This window comes from Rattus rattus, chromosome 6 (assembly GCF_011064425.1).
Source record: "Rattus rattus isolate New Zealand chromosome 6, Rrattus_CSIRO_v1, whole genome shotgun sequence".
Lineage (NCBI taxonomy): Eukaryota > Metazoa > Chordata > Mammalia > Rodentia > Muridae > Rattus > Rattus rattus.
Window position 1 is genome coordinate 100,920,353 of NC_046159.1, and position 22,984 is coordinate 100,943,336.

Genomic DNA, 22,984 nt, shown 5'->3' on the forward strand with positions numbered 1-22,984 from the left:
GATATCCCCATGTTCCATTCTTGTGCAGATGTTTTCAGAGAGGGAAACATAAAGGAATTTAGAAATGAAACGAAGAACTCTATTCCTACATGGGATGGCAAAAATGGAACCAGCTTGCAGGAAGACAATTTTATCAACAAGTTACAAGAAAAATGCCTGGAGTCAAGTGCCTGTTTAAGTGGGGCCGGCTGGACACTGGCAGTGGTGGTGGGGTGTGAATTAGGGGGAGGACCTGTAAGAAGAGAAACAGTGGGGTGGTACCGTGCCTCTGAGATGGCTGCAGAAGCACGGGAGGAGGGTGGTTCTCCAAGACAAGCAGATGAGCTCCATTTTGGTAGAGGTTTCTAGAAAGGACGGGCCAGAGCTAGGAACGGTCCATCAATGCAAAGATCAGCCTAAAGGACAAAGGCAGGAGCTAGTCAAGAGAGAGCGAGCAAAGCAGAAGACCTTAGATAGAGGTAGTCCATCAAGGATGAGCAAAGGAAGCAACCATTGCCTCCCCACAAAGGAAGTGGCTACAGAGTATCACTAGGTAAATCTAAACCAGAAGGAATATGTTAAAATGCTAATCTGAGTACCACTTCTGGATTCCTGAGTCAGTGGGTTTGGTTGCGTGGTCTAGATCCCTTATCTCTGGTTATCTCCTGTGGGGTTTTGATGCAGGTGGCTCAAGGGCCACAACTTTGACAATCACAATGATATAACCTCACTGTGTAATCTCACACACACCCCCCCTCATGGATTAGCAACATATTATACATACATGACTCAAAACAATTCTGTCTCCCTTGAAAATCCCTTGGCCAAACTCCAGGCTCTTAACTAACACCCACCTGCATCTGAGCACCTCTGTCTGAACATCCCACAAACCTTGAACTCAACATGTTCAGAATCACACTCATTTTCTCCCCACACCTGGTGCATATCTGATCCAGTACAGGATCCCCAGCTTGGCACAATGTCCCCAGTGTCCTTCTCAACCACAGCCCCACCCCTCCAGGTTCCTGTTTGGCGGTACTCTCGTTTTGTACAGATCCTGGACGCACAGACTTTTCTGTGTCGCTGTCCTCTGCCAGAATCCACAGGCTGGGCACAGATGTGCCATCACCCCTGCCCCCAAACACACTTCTTGCCATTTATCCCGCTGAGCTAGCTTTAGCCCACAGGTATCTGTCAGGACTGTGCTCATCGTATGGTATTGTGCTCTTTCACTGATGGTTTTTCTTTGAACCTCAAAAGCCAGGGCCGTGGCTTTTATACTCCCACCTCTTGCTTTAGAGATTTAGCACAAAATAAGCAGTCACAGGACAACTAATGAATTGAATTTCTCAAGGAGAGAGAGAGAGAGAGAGAGAGAGAGAGAGAGAGAGAGAGAGAGAGAGAGAGAGAACACACCAGGAAAGTTAAAGGGAAATTTGAAACGGTTTGCAGGGAGAAGAGTGACTGAAGAGAAATGACTGTCTAACCGAAGTTTGCATAAGAGATCCAGCAGAGGAGGAACTGAGGAAGGATGCTAGGATTGGCACTGAAGAGGTCACTAACAACAGCAGGTCAGTGACAGTCCAACAGTCCTCTGCCATGAAGGTCAACCCCTCTGGGGCCTGTCTCATAGGGCAGGCTCATGTCAGTAGGGGAAACTTTCAATATACACACGATGCACAGCCATGTTCAGGCTGGCATGCTCAGCCCCTCTGATTCACCCCTGGGCCAAGTTGGCTTAATTTAACAGGATGTGCTGACCTTGTAAAGAGCTTTCTTTTTTTTTTTTTTTTTTTTGTTTTTTTTTTCGGAGCTGGGGACCGAACCCAGGGCCTTGCGCTTCCTAGGTAAGCGCTCTACCGCTGAGCTAAATCCCCAGCCCCGTAAAGAGCTTTCTTTAACCTCCTTTTCTTACTACTTCCTCCTTCCAAACTTCTCTGGGTACCTTTTCTGCCTAGTTTGCCCCAGTTCGGCCAGAACTACATGTTGGCGAGGAGCTGACCTGCCTTCCCACCCTCACAGGAAGTCCTCCACAGGGCCTTTTAACTCTTGGAAGTGCTTCTTGTGGACAAGTCTGCCCCAGCCCATCATTCCTGCAACCTCCAGCAAAAAATCTGCCCTGCCTTCCCCACACCTTTCACCTTCTGGTTCAGCTTCTTTCTCGTGCCTTAACTCCTTTTAGCTGGGTGCTCTTTGGGCATCCCCTTGCCTTATCCACACCCCTGCCCGGGTGTCTGCTTGTTTTTGTTTTTCCTATAAACAGAGCAGAAAATGAATGCTGTTTCTCTGTCACCCTGGCCTTGTCCATGCAAGTCCTCTGAGGCTGCTGTGTGTGTTCTGCAGTCACATCCCTTTGCCCTGCCAAGTCTCTGCTCTGCTCTGCCCTTTCCCCTTAAAGCTATAGCTGCTATCATTGCTCATTTGAATGCACTATCCACTCTTCGGAATTCTCTGTGGGTGTGATATTTGTCGCTTACGTGTCATTATTAAATACCACTCTCTTTAAAAAGATCATTGAAACCAAGCAGTAGTTGAAAGCAGAAATACAAATGAATTTATTAAGAATAAAACACCCTAATAAGACAATGGTAAAAACAAAATTGAGCATATTATGATTTATTTTAAAAAACAGAATCAAAACAGGAAAGAGAAGCAGATGAAATTAAGAATGCGAGGAAAGAAAAAGAGACAGGCACGACGCCAGAAAGAAAACAGAGACAAACAAGACCAAAGTAGGGGTCTGATTTGTGTGTTTCTGTATGAGTGTGCCCATATGAGTGTGTACAGTCAGAGGACAATCTCGGGGGCCATTCCTCAGAAGTTTCTCCCTTACCTTAACTTTTTCTTCTCCCTTCCTCCCTCCAGTCCTCCACCTCTTCCTCCCTCCAGTCCTCTCTACCTTCTATTTTTGCTTGCTTTTTGAGATAGTTCTCTTGTTACTGACTGGAATTCACCAAGCAGACTAGTGTTGGCCCATGAGCCTCAGGGATCTGCCTGACTGGATTACAAATGAGTGTTACCACACCCAGCTTCTTTTGCTTTGCGGGCTTTAGGGATCTAACTGAGGTCCTCATGCTTGCAAGGCAAGCGCTTTACAAATGAAGCTATCTCCCTTGCTCACAGAGGTGATTTTGAGAGTGTGACCTCCTTCCTCTAGGCTCATCTCCACTGGACAGACACAGGCTCAGATGCAGAAATAAGAAGCTGTCAGGAAAACAAGAATAGTAGACACTGAGTCAGAACAAGGTGCAACTTACACAGACCACCCTGCTCCAAGCACCTTGGGGGGAATAACAAGACCCACACCTTTAGTATATGTACCCTAAAGACCACTATCCCTTTCTAGTGGCCTTGAAGGTCCTGGGATGTGTGTTTTCACAACTGTAGGCACAAATACAGAAAGAGATCCCTTGTTATTTGTCACGTAAGCAAAGGGATGCTGATAGGAGGCCATGGCTTACCCATGTTTCTAGCTCCCAAGAGTGTAAAGGCTTGCTCCATTTTGTTGAAAGGTGAATTTAGAAGACACAGCTGTGAGTTGGACAGATGCTCAGTGGTTAAGAGCACTTGCTGCTCTTGAAGAGGACCCAGAGTTCCCAGTAGCCACATTGTGGGTTAAGCCATCCATAACTCTAGTTCCGGGGAATCTAACTCTGTCTTAGTTAAGGTTACTATTGTTGTTATGGAACATAATGACCAAAGGCAACCCAAAGGCATCTTGGAGAGGAAAGGGTTTATTTCACTCACAGTTCCATACAACAGTTCACCATCAAAAAGAATGGGGACAGAGACTCAAGCAGAGCAGGGACCTAGAATCAGGAGCTAATGCAAAGGCTACGGAGGGATGCTGCTTACTGGCTTGCTCCCCTGGCTTGCTCATCCTGACTTCTTATAGAAGCCAGGACCACCAGCTCAGGGACACCCACAATGGGCTAGGCCTTCCCCATCAATCACTAATTAAGAAAATACCCTAGAGGTTTGTCTATAGCTCAATATTATGGAGACATTTTTCCATTTGAGGCTCCCTTCTCTCTGATGACTCTAGTTTGTGTCAAGTTGGCATAAAACTAACCAGTACAGACCCTTTCCTCTGATGTCCTTGGACATCAGGCATAAATGAAATGTACACACACACACACACACACACACACACACACAACACACACAAAGGGAAATTGCTCAAACACTATAATACAACAAACTTAAAAAAAAACCAAAAAAACAGGGGTTGGGGATTTAGCTCAGTGGTAGAGCGCTTGCCTAGCAAGCACAAGGCCCTGGGTTCAGTCCCCAGCTCCGAAAAAAGAAAAAAAAAAGTATTTTTTAAAAGAAGATGATTACCAACTCCTTGCTAGTTTTTTTTTGGGGGGGGGAAGGAGGGTTCTTATTTTTTCTCTCCTAAACATCTTGAAGTTGCTTTGCATTTCGGCCACTAGAGTTCTATGGATTATAAATAGTTGGACTTATTAAATGGGTTAATAAACTCAGAACATAGAACACTAAGGTGTTTGTCAAATGGACCTGTACAGGCCTTTCCATCTTCTCTCATGGTGCTCTTAGAACCAGGCAGCACTGCACATCATCTTACCCTTTGTCTAGGTATTGTAGTCTTCCTGTCTGCCTGCCTGTCTGCCTGGCTATCCACCTGTCTCTCTGCCCTCTCATCCACAGACAGTCTTTCTCCTTCCCACACCATTTAGACACTGTTGCTCCCTAGGCCACCATCTCATGCCATCTCCCTCCTGTCCCTGGGCCTCTCCAGAGTGACACTTTACAGTTAACTTATGCCTGGTACCTACAGTCACTTGACTACAGTCACTACAGGGAAAGGAGATGATTAGCTCTCCTCAGCCTGGAAGTTTGTAAAAATTGAAGTTCATTTCAATACAAACTTCCCAGCTATTTGATACCAAGAATGCTAGCTCAACTGGCTTTTTTTTCCTTCAACTGAAGTTATGTGTCCATAAGGGACAGCTCTGCTCACAGTGGCCTAAAAAGGAGGTGGATGTCTTACCCATAGGACTCCCTCATGCTTTCTTTTCCTTCTTGAGTCTCTATTTCTTTACTGCTTTCATTTTATTGCAGTGTGTGTGTGTGTGTGTGTGTGTGTGTGTGTGTGTGTGTGTATCTGGAAAGCATTCCAGAAAATAACAAATAAGACTACCCAGATTATCTGCTGCTCACCAGCATGTTGGATGGAGTTAGAGACCATCACTAATCAGGAACAAGTACTAGGTGGGGGCTATCCAAGGAAGTGTGCTGGTGAGTTTGCCCCAAGGAGCTGTCAGCACAGTGTGGGGTAGAATATTTACACCAAAAGGAGGGTCATCCCAGGGAATGAAAATCAGTGGGGCTGGCCATAGGGAGGTGTTTAGAATAATAATTCTTTCTTTCTTTCTTTCTTTCTTTCTTTCTTTCTTTTTTTCTTTCTTTCTTTTATATAAGCACACTGTAGCTGTCTTCAGACATACCTGACCTCATTACAGATGGTTATGAGCCACCATGTGGTTGTTGGGATTTGAACTCAAGACCTCTGGAAGAGCAGTCGATGCTCTTAACCTCTGAGCCATCTCTCCAGCCCCATAATCATTACTTCTTGAACCCCTACTATTTAAACAAATTCTCTTGAATCTAACCTCAGAAGTGGTGGTGAGAGCTATAAGAAACACGTTTTTATAAAAAAAAAATCAACTTCCTAATTGATGTGCTGATAGAGGTGAAGATGAAGTAAGTTGCCATTATCTCCCATTGCCTACCATGTATCAGGCTAGGGATAAGATGTTAAGACCTGGGGTTGGGGATTTGGCTCAGTGGTAGAGCGCTTGCCTAGCAAGCGCAAAGCCCTTGGTTCGGTCCCCAGCTCCGAAAAAAGAATAGAAAAAAAAAAAAAAAAGATGTTAAGACCTATGTGGTTTCTGCCTTCATTGAGCGTATAGGCAGAGATACACTGCCCAACATGGTAGCCACTGGCCACGTGTGCCTATTAAAATTAATGTTTAGATCCTCAGTCAGTAGCTGCATTTCATCATGTGTTCAATGCCACAAGCAGATGGAAACTCCCAACACTGCAGAAAGTTCTGTTGACCAGCATGGGAAGAGGCAGAGGAAGCAACAAGCAATTGCATACTATGTGGTAAAGGTGGAGTAGAAACTGATGGGTGCAGGGGAGCATACTATCTATACTAATATTCTTATTATAATTAAGATGTGGAAACCAAGACTCAGTGAGGTCAGGCAATGAGACCAAGTTCATACACTTGCCAAGTGGAGAGCTGGTATTTGAACTCAGGCTTGTCTTCTTCATGTGTTCTTTAGGTTGTTTTGTGAAAGAAATGAGCCAACCCACAGGTAGGAATTCTTTAAAGAGAGACGGCGCCACGTGTGGGAATGTGACATTTTGGGCAAAGGCATAGATGAGCAAGGTTGGCAGAGGAGCACAGGTAAACCAGTCAGGCTGGAGAGGTAGTGATTTGTTGAAATCATGTCCTAGGAGAGGTAAGTTGGAACCTGTCTGTCTTGACTAAAAGCCAAGGAACTTAGAGACTTAGCACTAGATGAAGGCGAGTCTTTAGAGGATAGGAACAGGAAGATGGAGTGGCCAGAACCACTCAATACAAGAGAGCGGCAGTGTTTAGGAGCAACTGGCCATGAACAAATCTCAGGAGACCACTTAAGGATCACAAGGAGATAGAAAGGAAGGGGCAAATGAAGGATGCGAGGGAAGATCAGCATGGGAGACTTAAAGACCCAGGTTAAGGTTCAATACTTTGTATCACTGGACAATATCCTTTTCTATTGTCGGCTTCTTTCCTCAGACTACAAAAAGGCAAGGCAGGCCCAGATGACTTCTGAGGCTCCCCTCTAAGAGTCTACAAATGTGAGTGACTTTAGGTTAAGGGAAGCACTGCTAAATATTGAGGCAAAGAAGATGGCCGTCAAGGACCATTCCAAAATGAAGAGAAAATTACTTTCCAGTAACAAAGCCAGCTAAGTGTATGCAGGAGCTAACTTGTCTTTCCATTTTGGTAGGAGGATGAGCACGGGATCCAGAAGATGCTAAGATAGTGAGAAAACAATGGTCTTAAAAAGAAAGGAAAACAATGGCTTGTTTTACATAAAGTTCTGTAGAGTTATAGGCCATCATTTTACATCCCCACCCTCAAGATAGCTTTTAAACTGTTTTTGATCTATGAACTACAGGTAGGAAATACAGTTTACATCAGGTGTCCAGTATTCATACCTGAAAGTAAAGGTTTTATGAGACAACAGTCGACCTCCCTAAGGGCAATGGGCTCTAATATTTTTTGCTAGATTCTTACATTTTGTTGGCTTTTCAAAAGCTTTGTTGTCACCCACTTAATTTCTTTTATGATCTATTCATGTATCAAGACTCAACAAGTTTTTGTAAGTTGGAGGCAGAGGCAGGGCGTCCTGTGCTGACATTCAGAAGCGAACTAGGGAGGCAAACCAGGGCAGGGATTCAGGCTTTGAGAGTTTAAAGAACGTTTCGCCCCGGCCCGAGTAAGCTGAAAAAAGCAAAACCCCGGAACCGCTAGGTGGGACCCTTCCACCCGGATGATGGCTCCCCAAACACCGGGGTCAGGCGTTCATCCTGACGTTGCGTTTTCCCGGGGCGTTCAGGGGGCTCCCTAGACATTCTCCCGAGAGGACGACGCGCCCACTCCCTCCATTCATTTCCCTCGCCTGTAGGCTAGAACGGAGCCCGCACGCGCTGGGGCGAAGACACTTTGCCCGGCAGCGGGACCGCTGTCGGCGGCAGCGGATCGCGCTCCCCGGCCCGGCCGGCGCGCGCACACCCACGCGCGCACTCCCAAGCACGCACACACAAAGTTGTGGCCGCCTCCACCGCGGAGCTCCGGTCGGCGGCTGCGGGCCAGCGCACCGCGCTCTCGCACAGCCCGGCTCGCACGGCCGCTCGGCTTCCCTCGGGCCGCGCTCGGCCCCCGCCGACGCCCGGCTCTGCCCTTCGGCTCGGCCCTCCCCGCCTCGCATCCGTGCCATCGGCGCTCGATTGCGCGCGGACTCCCTGGGGCTCTTCCCGGCTCGTTCGCTCGCGCTTGCCCGCCCGCCCGCTCGCGCCCGGCCGCGCCGCCCCCCCCGCCCCTCCCCCCTGCTCCTCACGGGCAACTTTTGCCGGCGCCCCCCGCCTCACAGCCATGCGGAGCTGAGCTCCGGCCCGGGCCCTGGCCGCCGCAGCCCGCCCCGGCTCCCGCCCTCGCGGACCCGCCCGGCCCTTGGCCTCGGCGCCTTAGCCGCCCTGGGCCGGCCAGAGCCCCCGCGTAGGGGCCCGGGCCGCGGCTACGGCGGCGGCGGCGGCGGCGGCAGTGGCGGCGACGCGCCCGCCCGGCCCCTCCCCGGCGCCGGCCAAGTGAGGCGGTGATGCGGGCGCTGGCGGCCTGGGCTGCGCCGAGAGCGGAGACACAGGCTCAAGATGGCAGATTCCCACTGAGGCTGAGGGGGCCGAGCTCGCGCGCCGCGTTCCCTTCTCCGTTGCCATGAACCGCGGACACCCCGGCCCCGATGGCCCCCGTGTACGAAGGTAAGGGGCGCCCAGCCCGCGATCCCTTGCTCGCTCGACCAGCCGCGGCCCCGGTAGCTTTGTTCTGCCCGCGGCCCCTTGCCCGGCAGCCCCCGGCCGCAGCCCCGGGCCCTGGTCCTGGGGGCTCGCGACCCTCCCGGTTGCTCCCATCCCGGGCCCAGACGAGACCGGAGCCGGCCTGGAGCAGGATCTTATTTCCAGGGCAGAGAAGGTGGCTGGGGGGTGTGTGCCGGTGGGCTGCTGCCCAAAGAAAAGAAATGGGGGCGGCGTGTGGGAAAAGACGGATCCGTGACTGCTTTCTGTTTATTTGCGATAAATGAAGGTGATGCGGTCCTCCCCCATTACCTTTAAACGATCTCCGTTCTACTTGTCCGTCCTCTCTGCTCCCCTTTCCAAACATCTCCACTCCTACCCCACACTCCTTTATTCTTCCCGAGCCTCCGATTTTTTTGGGGGGTGGTGGTGGTGGTAGTGGCTGTGGAATCCGATTGAAAGGGGCCAAGCGATGAGAGAGGGTTGAGATGAAAAGTCCATTTCAGACCCAGGCAGAACAATGAAATAGGCTCAAAATCTCCCCGCAGTTGGCGTGTGGAAGGGAAAATGTAGTTTGGTTTTTTTTGGGGGGGCGGAGGGGCGAAAGAAGGTTTTCTGGCTCGGCCAGGGTAGATCGGTGCTGTGCACCTTCACCTGGCGTTGGCTGATTTTTTTTCCCATTTGGCTGTCTTCAGAAGAAAGAAAAGGTAAGGCGATACAGCTGCCTCGCGCACTCTTTCGGTTCTCTTCAGTCAGTTCCGTCAGCTTGCAGCGAGAAAAATCAAGCCGGAATCAACTAAGTTTTTACACTTCTATGTGTTTTTGTGTGCTTGTAGTACGGGGTATTTTTCAACCAAGTGTGCTAGATTTTTTCAGTTATTTCATCGTGAAAATGTTTCTTTCGTGAAATCATTGAAATAGCAGCCCTTTTACATACTTTTAGCGTGGGTCCATCTGGCTTTCTTTCGGTTTTGTTCAGATATTCTGTGGATGAAATCGCAAATGAGAGGGAAATGGGTTCGCCAGGAACCAAGAGGAGGGGCTAGGGGAGATTGTAATCCTTTAAACCCGGGGAACTGTTGGGCCGGGTGAAACAGGGATCTCATTAATAGTTTTATCTCTGTTAGGAGAGGCTGATTAAAAAAAAAAAACTTATCTGAAAAGAAAATCTGTTATTAGTTCCAGGGCTCTGAATGAATTAGGTTTCTGCACGGAATAAAGTTACCAGTCAGGCTCTGAATAACGAGGCTGTAAATAACCTATGGACTGTAAATATTTTTTCCAGAGTCTCTTAGAGACAAAGGGGCTGTTTAGAAAGCAACAGAGAAATGTTATTCCAGGGGCTTTCCTCTTTGATTCCGAAGAACACAAGGTCTATTTAACCGTTCCACAAAACAAAACAAAATTTCGGATCACTCCACCACGTAGAATAGGAACATGCCAGTGGGGACGTGAGCATGTAGGAGAGCCCATGTCGGGCATTCATTGTTCATCTGTGTCTAGGGGAGGGGGGCTGCAGTCAAAGCTCCCACTGTCTAGAGTGTTAAAATGAAACAGTTTTCTCTTTATTAAGTACCTCCTTGAGACTCCCTCTGCTGGACACTCGGGGCGAGCATTTTAGAAAGAACTTGGCATTGAATTCACAACTGTAATAGAGGAATAAAAATTCCTCTTCCAGGAGGCTGGGTAGGTGGGTCGGGACATATTTTGTCAACTTTGAACAAAACCACCCTGGGAACTTCATTTATCATGTTGATTTCATTTGAAATCCGTGAGGAATGTAGGCTACCCCCCTGGGGCTAAGTAAGACCCAGCACAGTTAGTCCTAGAACATTGTTCTTTTAGTGATTATGTCGGAAAAAGAATTACAGGTGTGTAAAGTGTTTCAATGTTGAACTGTGGAGCTCAGAGGTCTCCACTCATAGTTTTACTTTCCAACCCTCCTTTCTCCAAGGCAACCTAGTTTGTCACCTCCTTTCAACCCTGGGTTTTCTTGAGCCTTGTCTGTGGGTTCTCTTAATTGTTCTTTTGTTTGTAGACTTTTTTCTTCTTCAGGAGAGCATCTCTTTACATCTTTAGAATTTCCTAGTCTTGCTCAGCACTGCTTCTCCACCAACCCAGAGTCACTTAGCCCCAAACTCAGGCCTGACTGGTCTTTTTGAAAGAGACTTCTGTTAGGCATGCTATGAGACAGAGAAATGACCTCCATAGTCAAGGTCTATGCTTCGAGGACCTACATTTACTCACAGTGCTGAGTATATCCAAGACTACAGTGACCTCTCCCTTGACCCCCAGTGACAATCTGTGGATTCAGTGAACCTGATTTTTATATTTCAACCAGAACCCAGGACTGACTCTCTCTCTCTCTCTCTCTCTCTCTCTCTCTCTCTCTCTCTCTCTCTCTCTCTGTGTGTGTGTGTGTGTCTGTGTGTGTGTGTGTCTGTGTGTCTGTGTGTCTTAAATGAACAGGATTTTTTCTTACTGACTTCTCCAAAGGAGGGATTTCTCTTCCTAATAGTTCCACATGATTCTTCTTAGGAGTCTAATGACACATGAGACTTTTTAACTGGAATTTCTCAAATGGAGTGTGACTCGAATACCCAGTGAAGGCTGGAATGTAGACTTTAGACAGGTGTGCTGTTTTTGAAGCAAAGCACATTTGATAATATGAACTAATAAGTGGCAAAGTGTAAACAGTCTTCTAGTACTGTTTAAGAGTCGGTTTATAAATCTCACAGTAGTTTTCAGTGACTTGGTACTGATCAAGTTAAACTTCTTATAATAAAGGGGGGTATTTTCTTAGAAGGTTAAACATTTGCCTTATGATTATATTTCTCCATCAACTTGCTTACCTAGGCCTTTTCAGTATGTAGTGCAAAGGTTAACCACAAGGGTTTGTATTTCTATGGGTTCCCAATTAGAGAGACCTAAATTCTGAGTTTAGGTTTGTTGATCAGTATGGAGGAAACCAAAGAACCTTCCACATTCAGACTTGTAAACACTGACATGCTGAAATCCCTCATCAGATGGACCTGAAGACACGCGGCCACCAAGATGCAAACCAGGAAACAAGACTCTGAATCATCTTCCCTGAAATGAATTTTATAATGCATCATCATAATAACTTTGCCTGTGTTTTTATTGTAAATTTTTAAATAAGAAAGCATAACTATTGTTTTCCTTGTTGTTACATTTGAATAGTGAATCCAAACTCATTAGTTTTATCTTTGGTACTGGACAGGATGGCAGGACACTCAAATCAGAGAAAGTAGAGTTCGAATCTAGCTTATGACTTTGGTATCTCATTTTTCAGAACATTTATCCTTTATTGGATCGTGTGAGAATACTATTAGAACCCAGTCTATTTAGTAGAGTTCTTGCCTAGAGTAGACATTTTCTCAGTCTGTGTTAAATCCCTCTGTCTTTAGTTGCATGATGACTCCAGGGAAAGCATAACCCTCAAATAGTTTAGAAAACCAGCACTAGGAACATTTCAATTTCAATTATTAATCTCCTGCTATTCCTTTTCTAGTTTGGGAACCAGCAACAATAAACCCCCATAGCCACAGAAGAAAGAACCTTTTTCTTTTCCTCCTCTGTGACCTTTCCTGAGTCTTTATTCCCATTAAGCTTCTGCTAGTTTCAAGTAGAGAATGTCTTCTTCCACAGCAGCACTTTTGTGCTATGTTAAAAATGTGCAAACAACTAGTAAGGCAGACTTTCAGGGGCTGCAGCTGTGCTCCTGGAAGGTATCCCTGAGAGTGAACAATGACCTTTGCCCTTAGCAAGGACCCATTCCTATACAAGGTGGCAGACTGGGTAAGGAGTCCCCAAAAGTTCCTTACTGGTTCCTCTTCAAGGAGAGGGTCCTACCGAGCCACATGGCAGGGCCTGCCTCATTAGGCAATTAAACATGAATTTCTTACCAAAGAAAATTGAGGGCTTTATGCAAATTATAGCAGCTTACATGCTTCATACTTTGTTTCATGCTCCTTCATTTCTTTCTTCCTTTCTTCCATAGAGATCAGTCCTAAGGCTCTACCTTGAGGCTTGTATGGAACAAAGTACTGATGATCAGGAGGGTAGGGCGTGTGCGTTTATTACTGTTTTCAGAATGCATGCTTTGCTAGTGCTTTCTGGTAGTCTTAGTATGACGATTCAGCTGCTTGGGGTTGCAGTCAAAGGCCAGATTCAGAATAATGCCAGCAGACTTTGTGTGACCACTAATAGAGTGTGAACTTGAAAGGCCCACACTCATAATAGCTCCATTTCATGCGACAATACTTTGTTGAAAGAGAAAGAAGAAGGAAAAAAAAAAACCAGAAAATTGAAAACCCAGAGTACAGGAAGATCTTTATTATTATTTTTTCTTTAAAAGAAACTGAGGATCTTGAAGGTTGATGATGGTGATTATGACTTGGAATGTGATTTGGATCATGTACTTTCTTCACACTCTCTACTCTCTGAACTCCCTGATGTCCCCTCATTCGGCAGACCAGGGTGCATCTGTCATGCACTCATTCAGCAAACATTTACAAAGGCTCTGCTGTGTCCTGGGACTCATGGCAGGTTCTGTGTTTAGAGAAATGACAAAGACTTGGCCTCTGACCTAGGAGTTCAGGAATAGGGGAAGTGAAAGTCAAAATATTTAAACTCATACGGATTCACTGGGTGGTGTGTCTGACCCAGATGCAAATGGTTGTTTGTTTGTTTTTGTGCATGACAGTTTTTACATACTCTTGTTTTCTTAAGTGTAAAGGGAAGACCCTAACTTTCCTTTTATATCGAAATGTTTTCTTTAGTTGAACTACATTTTTTTATGAATATCAAAGCCTCTCATTACAGATTTCTGTAATTTCTTAATCATCACTACCTCTTTTGCAGAGGATGCTACTTTCCTCTTTCTTTACTTAACTTCTATTGTGTATCCTCATCAGTGCAAATACTGTCTCACATGCACATGCTTGCTGCCTGGGTAGGTTTTGCTTTTTACAGTTAGAGTTGAAGGTTGTGTTGTGAGTGGTCTCCCTTCCGCATGTGCCTGTTGGAGAATTCCTTCCTGTCTTCACTGGCTCACTTGTACTCCAGATAGTCATGTGCTGGGCACTCACTGGTGGGACATAGCTGGGTCATCACACAGCAGCTTTTAGTGGTTATTTTCCTGGAGCAGGTCATTCTGGGAAAAGACTGGCTGTGCCCTTAAGTCGGGAACCTAGAGTCTCTGCAGGAGCCTCTGAGAAGTGAGAGCTCCCTCCCTGCCTTCAGCAGAGTGACCTGGGTGGGGTGATGGGGATATGCCCTTGTCTAGTCATATAGTAGATGGCATCCTTTCTATTCCCTTTGTAGTCACCGAGGAAACACCGCTCCCCTCTCTTTTTCCTGCAGCTGTGTTCCTGAAAGGTAACCCTGAGAATGCAAGGTGACCTTCGCCCTTAGCAAGGACTCATTCCCTGACTTGAATCTTCAGCTCACTAGTAGCTCTTATTCAAGAAAGAACATTAGCAATTCCTCATTAACCACTTCTAGTATTTCATGAATCTGATGATTCAGGGCCTGCTAGAAATCTCATCTGCTTTCAATCAAACTTGTTTTCATTTACTTTGTTTGTTTCTCTAAAACCTTTCATATATTTGAAGATAATAATTGGACTCCTTTGCCACCCCCACCACCTCATGCAGAGCCTGTTTTTGCCTCTGAAATATCTCCTTTCCCTGTTGTGAACTCTCTAGTGGCTCTCCATTAAGAAAATGGCGGTAATCAAATCTGAACACAATTCTTAATAATAGTCTTATTAGTATGAAACTGCAAGAAAAGGGACTTTAGGATTTTTGCTTCCTGGAAAACTTCTGGAGAGCAAGAACCATACCTGATCCATCTTTGTGCCCCCAGTTGTAGCAATACAGTTCCTTAACCCTAGTAGGAGCTTTATAAAAATTTGTAGCATTGACTTCTTTACAACAGCCCAGGGTTTGTGACTTGCTTGCACTTAACTGGATCCTGAGCCTTTTTTTTTTAAAAAGATAGGATCAGATCTGACTTAATAGTTCTGGTTGGCCAGGAACTAGACCAGGCTGGCCTGAAACTCCACTTGCCTTTGCCTCCAGAGTACTGGAATTAAAGATGCATGCCACCATGCCTTACCCTGCTGAGTATTTTTATACTTTTATCTAACGTCCTTAGCCCCAATGAAGATGCCATCTTCTGCTTGACTCTACATGTCCCTTTGAATTTCATCTATTTCTAGCTCTTAAGTCTTTAAGTGTCTGCTACAGAACAGACAGAATGCAGAGGACAAAGAGTATCTCTAACTCAGATTATTCTTGGTTGAAGAAAAAGAGTGCACAGAAACTCTGTGACTCAGTGTAATATTACTTCACCCAGATTAGAAAGGACAGTTTGTCAAATTCTTTATAGATTCTGAGTCAGCAAAACCCAAACCTGTTTTCCCAGTCAGTGAGCCAGGTGTTTATGATAGTGGTTACAAGGCCAACTTCAGAGGGTATCCTCCTCCTTGACAGCCTAGAGCCAGTAGAAAGGACAAAGGTATAGTGGAAAGTCTCACAGCCACCATGTCATTTTCTGATGGATTGCTTTGCTATTAAAAAAGTAACTTATGGAAATCATTACCAAAAAAAGTAGCAAACCTTCAAAACTAAAAAATAGTTTTGTGGTGCCACTTACTTGTGAATATGCTACTGACTACATCCGTAGTGAAGTGTGTAGTATGCTGTCTTTTACAATTCTTGCTGAACTACTTTTGCGCTAGTACATTCTGATCATTTAAGTGCCATGTTTAAAGAGAACTGAGACTGATAGACTCTTCTGTGTGCTAATGTGTAGACATTATAAAAACCTCTGTCACAAAGAATGCCATCTAATACGTAATAGAATAAGGCACCCCATTCCTTGGTGGTTCTGTCCAGCTGCAGTGAGAAATCTCTGCGAAGCACTTCATACTGTGGGATGAAAGCAGCCATTCTCACCCTTACAGTTACAGATCACCTCTTGGTTACAAAGACTTGTTTGTGACAATGGGACATTTCCCTCCAACCAGTATTTCTTTATTCAGTCTGTGAATTATTTTTCAATTATAAAGTGACTTTTTCCAAGGATTTGTCAAACTCCATCATGCCAGTTTTGTATAGACCTTTGATATCATCCTATTTAAGAAGTCCATTTTTGTGGTCCTTGTACCTGCAGCCTGTAAAAATAACACAAAAGAAAGACTTGTAAAACTGGTTTGTTACAAGTTGTGGAAGGTTTTTTTTTTTTTTTTTTTTTTTTTTGATTGTTTTTTGTTTTTTGGTTTTTCGCACTTTTTCCACCCTCCAATAAAGAAGTTATAGAGCTCTGTCAAGAACCAGATTGCAGATTCCTGGAATTCTGCAGAAAGACAGTGAGCTTACTCACCCTCCTCATTCTCTGTACCTGCATCTGGTCATCAGAGCCCATGCTGGTAGCAGGGACTTGAGGTGGGAAGGTGGCTTTAGAGAGTCTTGTTTCAGGGAGAGCGAAAGGCCGCCCAGGGGGCACACTATAGTCTCCTTCACTTTGGGTCTTTTATATCTGCAGCTGCAGCCTGGAATGATCACTGTAGTTCCAGTCTAAGTACGACCTGAACCATAGGGAAAAGATTAATTCATATTCATTATGTTCTGCTTACGGAGATGGGGAAGGCTTTCTAATGTATTACAGAAATGAAAATGGTCAAAATAAAGTTTCTCTTGATTACACCATGACTCACTCCACAAAGGATTTAAAGCCACATAAAGAGTTAAGTTTCTGGTAGGGAGGAAAATTAATTTATGTAGATCAATTTCGTGGATCAGCCAATTCCAGGGAAGCTGGATAAATGAGGTAGTCCTTTTATAAAGACAACAGAAACATTCGAAGCTCTGATGCTGGCTTAACAAGGTGAATGAGCAGAGTGCATAATGGGATTCATTTGCAAAGTAATTTTTGCTTGGCTGGAGTGGTAAGCACAAAACAGACCAGCAGATGAGGACAGTAAGTGTTTTGGATCAGTTGTCAAAAGCTTAAAAGGGGTTCCAATTTAAGAGACATTTTACGGTGTGGAGAAGGGGACTGGTATCAAAACGATACTTGAACCAGGTGATTTTTAGTGGCCTGGATGTAATAGGAGGAGGGAGGGAACTTGGGAGAGCCTGCCAGAAGGCTGGATCCTGAGAAAGGAGGTGTGAGTGCTTTGGAGGTGGCTGGTGTCTGAGTTGCCCAGAGGTTCAAGAAGTATTTGTTCTATTTTGCTTTCCTCCTGTACCTCTGGATCAGGATTGAGGATCAGGGAGACTTGCTGGTTTGGATAAAACATTTTTTTTTTTAAATTCTTTTAAGACTCTCTTCTTTTTGTAGGCTTCTTTATATTGTACAGAGCCTTCTTGGACCATAGAACAACCTGGTAGGGCCTTCATGAGTTAGTGTTCTACCTCTGACACGTGAGGATACTAAAGTCCAGATCAAAGAAGAGGCTACAGATGCTGCCTAGGGAGGCCAGGGTGGGAGTGGGGTGGAGTGATGGCAGTGTGCACAGAAGCTCACAACAGCCTAGAATGTCTGTCTTCTAGGTTCCTGGGACTCATCAGAACCACTTCCTGTTATCCCCAGTCCTTGAGGGTGCCTGGCAGCCTGCAGTATTGCAGTGAGGCCAGCACCTAAAGGTTGTGTTTTTCTTTCCTGAGGAGAGCAAGGTCCTCAGTTGTCTGTTAGGAGCTCACTCCTTATGTGAGCAAGTTTACAGCTTGCCACTGTGAGCTACTTATTAACAACAGAAAAATCACAGGCCAGGGACCAGTATAATCATGATTAATTTTACAGAACCTCAAAGTACTTTTAAGTCATAAAGCAGCTTTTAAAACAGTTTTGCCTTCTTAAGGTCCAGTTTTGAGTCATTCTTGCCATTTGACATGACCACAAACTTGAGACTTGCCCCTGCTTTCAATAACAACATGACCCTACTTGGGATCCTGTGAGCACACTTGCACTGGTGTTGGTTTTGACCTGGCTTAGAAGCATGTCCATGTTGTCTGGACACAGACTTATTTAACACTGATGAGAGTACAAACTAAGGGCAGGTTTGCTTTGACATTAGCAGATCCTGGGGCAAGAGTGCATCTAACTACCTATGCCATTTTGTTTTCCTGGTTAGTGAGTTCAAATTGCAACCATCCCACCTCCTCTTGGGACTTGGGATGTCCCGTGGATTCTTGTCAGGCCTAGGAGTACGTACCCACAGACCCTGAGAAGGCTTGAGACCTATGGACAGGGAGCCTACAGCCCTAGGGAAGTAGGAGATAGTGGATTCTCAGCCTATGGAAGGGGACACCCCTTGGCTCTGGAGACCCCTCAGCCATAGCTCGGGGTTCTAGGTGTTCTGAATCTTGCCTAGAGGCAGTGCTAATGGGGGGGGTACCTTGTGTTTCGAACACTTCAGTAATGAAGACTATTTGAAATGTTTCCTCTGTAAATGACAGCTGTTATCATGTTACCTTATGTTCTCTTCCTTCCTCCTATTCATCTCATGCTTGGGGTTGCTTCATAAAGCATAAGAGTCATGAAACTGACCCATGTCCCATGGCTTGCTAAGGTAGCTCCAATAGTCAGCATGTTCCTCCCCTCAGTGAAACTTCATGGAAGACCTAGTAAAGCTGATAGTTACTCTGTGAGTTTTGGCCACTGGCAGTTGGGGCCTCCCCTACAGTTCATCCTTGACAGTATCTCTCCTCTCCACTTTAAGTGCTTATTATCTATCCACAGGGCCCCTCTGCCTACCTATTTATCCTTCTGACGCTGAGGATCTTGGGCATGTTTGTGCCTTGTTTCCTGGTAGGTGGGAGGGTCCAAGGGATGTCATAGAGCTCTCTGAAGTATATCTTTGTGGGGCACTATTTTGGAGAACCATCAGTCACTTAGAAGGCTTGTTAAAATATGTGGCTCTGCCCCTAGAGTTTCTAAGTTGTGAAGTCTGTGATAGGCCCCAGTTGCATTTCCAGTGGTGGAAAGTCATTGTTTTAGAGGAATGCATTTTTTAAAAGATTTTTTGATTAGTAGATTCATTATGATCTTTACTTTTATTTATATGAGTACACTGTGGCTATCTTCAGACACACACCAGAATAGTGCATGGGATCCCATTACAGATGGTTGTGAACCACCATGTGGTTGCTGGGGAATTGAACTCAGAACCTCTGGAAGAGCAGTTAGTGCTCTTAACCACTGAGCCATCTCTCCAGCCCCAGAAGAATGCATTCTTAATGAAGAATTGGTGCACATTTAAAATCAGAAAGGTATTTTGATGAAAGTTTTTCTTAGATGTGTGGGGGAGTGACATAGCATTAGCAGGACTGGCAGTCCTGCTGCCTTTAGAGGCTCAGGAATGTGCAAAGGCTGCCTCTGTCCTCTCATAGACCTTCCGGTGCCCTCTGGCACGTCAGTGTCTGCAGGAGTTACGTCCTCTGGCCTTCCACAGCCAACTAGTCTGCAGTGGTACAGTTTGGCCCTGGGACCCTGGAACAGATTGGACAGTCGTCATTCACATAGTAACATATTATTATTGCTAATATTTAAAAGCTCTGTGATTTTCTCAATTTATGGAAGGGGAAATTGAGGCTTGACAGTATTAATTAAATAATAATTAATGATAATAATAATAATTAAATAATTAATGTATTTAAAGCCTCTGCCTAGTCCTAGAGCTAGAGCTCGAACCTGAGTCCACCTGACACCAGCCTGCTCTTGTCTTGATGGGTAGGCTTCTCTCCTTCTCACAGGTTTGTTAGAGTGGCCCAGACAACACACAGTAAGGTTCTAGAATCCTTCTCAGAGAAGAAATAACTAAGTTAAGACCATTAGTGCTAGATTGTTAATCTCCACAACACAATGTTCTTCAACACCCAAGCCAGACAAGGTAGTGAGAGTGTGAGAGCGAAGCACAGTGCAGTGGCTGGTGTGGAGGAGGGGTGTGGATCAGGGCAGCCAAGCCATGAGCCCACCTTGAGCAAGGAGATGTGTTTGAAAAGCTGATGCACACAGATTTATCAAGCACATGAGGTTGCCTGTTGCATAGTAAGACTTTACTGGATCCCTGTGGTATTGCTGCTATGCAGATGACATAGGGAGGTGAGGCGGCCCATCCTGCAGAACGATCAATACAAAGCAGCCTAGATCCCACTGGCACCTTTTATTGTCAGGTTATGCCTGTGTAGTGGAGACTTCCCAACAATTGTAGATAAGGAAGTGGAATTAGTAAATAACGTTGGTTCCTCTCTAGACATAAATGACTTTGTTTCCATCAAAGTCTGAGTATTTTAAAGCAGAGACAGGTTTATGTTGCTTTCCTTGACAGATAAAGTGGTAGGAATAGAAGTTAGGTCTGAAAGGAAAGAGTAGTGAACCCAGTACAAAAACAAACCACACCACTCACTTCAAGTATACATATGACTTTTTGTTTTATTTGAAACAAGATTTTTCTATGTAGCCCATACTGGTCTCAGACTCTGTGTGACAAAGGCTAGCCTAGATCTCAAGATCCTCCTGCTTTAACCTTCTGAGTGCTATAATCACAGGCTTACGTTGTCACACTTTAAGAGTGAGTGAGTGAGTGTGTGTGTGTGTGTGTGTGTGTGTGTATTTAATTATATATGTGTTCGTGAGTGCAGTCAAATATTGGAATCAAACCCAGGGTCTTCCACATTTTAAGCAATTCTCTATCATGAGATACAGCCTTGGCTGTCCCCTAGCAGGCCATATGACATCTCTTATCTATGGGGCAAATTAGGCGAGCCAGACTCTGCTGCCTGAGAGTGTTCAGCAAATGATGGAGGAGGATCCCCAAAGAGGGAGAGGAAAGCTGACACGTCATATGGTGTTACACCACATTCTCATAAGTCTTGTGTGAGCCAACCAATATCAATTGAGCACACTCAGCATGTCAGAGATTGCTCTAGGTGCCTACTGGACAGCATTGCACCAAATGGATCAAACGTCCCTGAAGCAGCTTGTGTTACAGTGAATGAAAGCAAATAATCTAGGTTTTTTTTTTTTTTTTTTTTTGTAAAAAAGCTGGAAAGAAATAGAAGTGGACATTTATTAAATCCCTGGAAAGGTTGAAATTTCTAAAATTAGAATCTATAGATGAAATCACAGGAAAATATCATTAATATTGTCAGAGTAAACATTCCCCAAATGTTAAGATTATTTCTGGTTTTACCATCATGAATTATTCCTTAGGATAATTCCCTGTAACATTAAAGTTTGTCTGAATTTTAAGATCTGTTTTCTAAATTATATTTACCAGGTCATTTGAACATTTGTCATATTTTAGATATATACCAAATAGATTAATTTCTTCCTCAAAGTGTTTTCAAACTAAACAATCAAACTACCAAGATGAAGACTTAAATGAGCCCTCCTGTTTATTGTGGAAGGAAGAGTTCCTTACTGTACTTGGTCCTGGACCCTGTTCTTTAAACCTTTTCTCTGAGAGTGACGTGTCCCAGACTTTGAATACCACTTCAGTGTGTCCATGACTCTCAAAGTTCCATCAATACTTGACTGGTTTTTTTTTTTTAATTAATTTATTTATTGATTCTGGAATCGTGAAGTTTATTTGACATCTCTGTGTAGAGAGCTCCTGGATATTTCTTTAACACATCTCAAACACCTATGTGAAGTACACCCCGTTCCATGCTTTGTTTGCTTCCCACCCAGTCCATTCCACACGGTAGTGGATCTCAGAAACAGTGATTCGCCCATGCCTTCGTTTACTTCCTATTTAATCCATCACCTCTTTTTTTATTTTCTTGCTTCCCAAATATAGCCATTCTCATTATTAGCTGTAGTTATGTTCTGTAAAGTTGCTGTAAACCCTGAATTAATGAACAGTGAGCCATTATTGGTAGGGAAAATATAGGACTAATTTCCTGTGAGTTTTTGGTCATATTTTTAATTGATCTCTACATGGCATCATTAACATTGGTGTTTTAAATTGGAAAAAAAAAGTGACATGTAATGATGTAATTTGGTACATACATTTGTCTAACAATGTTTCTGTTTGTTTCTGCTTATAGACAATTTTTTATTGGTTATTTCATTTATTTACATTTCAAATGTTATCCCCCTTTTAACTCGTATTTTTATGTGTGCTTACATGCGTACGTGCATACGTGCGCGCATGCGTACGTGCGTGCATACATGCATGCGCCCGCACGCGCATGTGCCCGCGCACACCTGCTTGCGTGCTGGTTCGTGTGTGTGTGTGTGTGTGTGTGTGTGTGTGTGTGTGTGTGTGTGTGTGTGAGAGAGAGAGAGAGAGAGAGAGAGAGAGAGAGAGAGAGAGGGCGAGAGAGGGCGAGAGAGGGCAAGGAGGAGGAATGCATACGCACAAACGTGCACACACACTTTGGAATTGGTTTTGTTCTTCTCCCTTTACATGGGTTATAGGAATTGAACTTGGGTCACCAGTTTCAGTGACAGGTGCTTTAACTGCTGAACTATCTTGCTGTTGACTGACACTGAAGCTTATCAAATGTATTTTTTTTCACATAAAGGACAGCACATCTGTCTTATATCTTGATGCTCATATGAACACCTCATCACAGTGCTTAAAGCTTTAGCATTTTTAAACAGCAAAATCAACAAATAAGAAAACACAAAAAGACAAAAAATAACATACTATATATGGCATTTAGGGCAATTGTTCCCGATGTGAGAGCTGAAATAAGGAGTCAGAGCATTACTTTGCTGAGCTTCAGCTAGGGACACATAAGGGCAGCATGGCCCTCAGTGCTCTGCTCGTGCATAGGAATGAGAGAAAGTTGCAAACCAGTTTTAGTGAACAGATGAATTTACAGCACAGAATCCTGAGTAAGAAAGGTGAACTGTAAATTGAACCCAATTCTCCCTCCTGTCATACCTACTCTGGGGCTGGCAAACGTTCTCCATAAAGGTCCAGATAATATATCTTTTGGACTTTGGGCAACACTGCATGTACTTAGTTACCATGTGGAAGCAACAGGAAGGTTGGGCTATATTCTATTTGCAAAAGTATACTTTGGGCTGAATTGGGCACCATTAACCTACTCTGTTATTTTGACTGGTTTTGTGTGTGCATGTGTGTGTGCCAGTGCGTGTACATGTGTATATGCATATATGTGCCTCTGTTGAAGACTAGAGGTTGATGTCAGGTGTCTTGTGCAAATATTGTGTTTTTTCGAGATAGTCTTTGACAGATCTCACTGGTGGCTGCACTGGCTAGCCCGTGATCCCCAGGATCTGCCTATTTCAGCGCCCCCAACACAGGGGCTGTCGTGGGCATGCACCCATTTTATGTGGATGCTGGGGATGAGCTCAGGTCCTCACAATTGTGCCGCTTGCCTTTTACAGGCAGCCATCTCCCAG

General features: G+C 44.7%; 1 protein-coding gene across 4 annotated transcripts in view; it reads left to right on the top strand.

Moving 5' to 3' along the window:
* Nucleotides 1–8,272: 8,272 nt before the first annotated feature.
* The window catches only part of Hipk2 (homeodomain interacting protein kinase 2), a 177,693-nt gene continuing 162,981 nt past the window's right edge, over nt 8,273–22,984 (top strand). For 3 of the 4 annotated variants that reach the window (XM_032906717.1, XM_032906719.1, XM_032906720.1), the window contains exon 1: nt 8,274–8,539. In XM_032906717.1, the coding sequence (XP_032762608.1) occupies nt 8,521–8,539 (19 nt within the window). In that variant the 5' untranslated portion in view covers nt 8,274–8,520. Of the gene's footprint in view, nt 8,540–22,984 lie in introns of all 4 variants that reach the window. The other variant, XM_032906718.1, reaches the window with a different exon arrangement.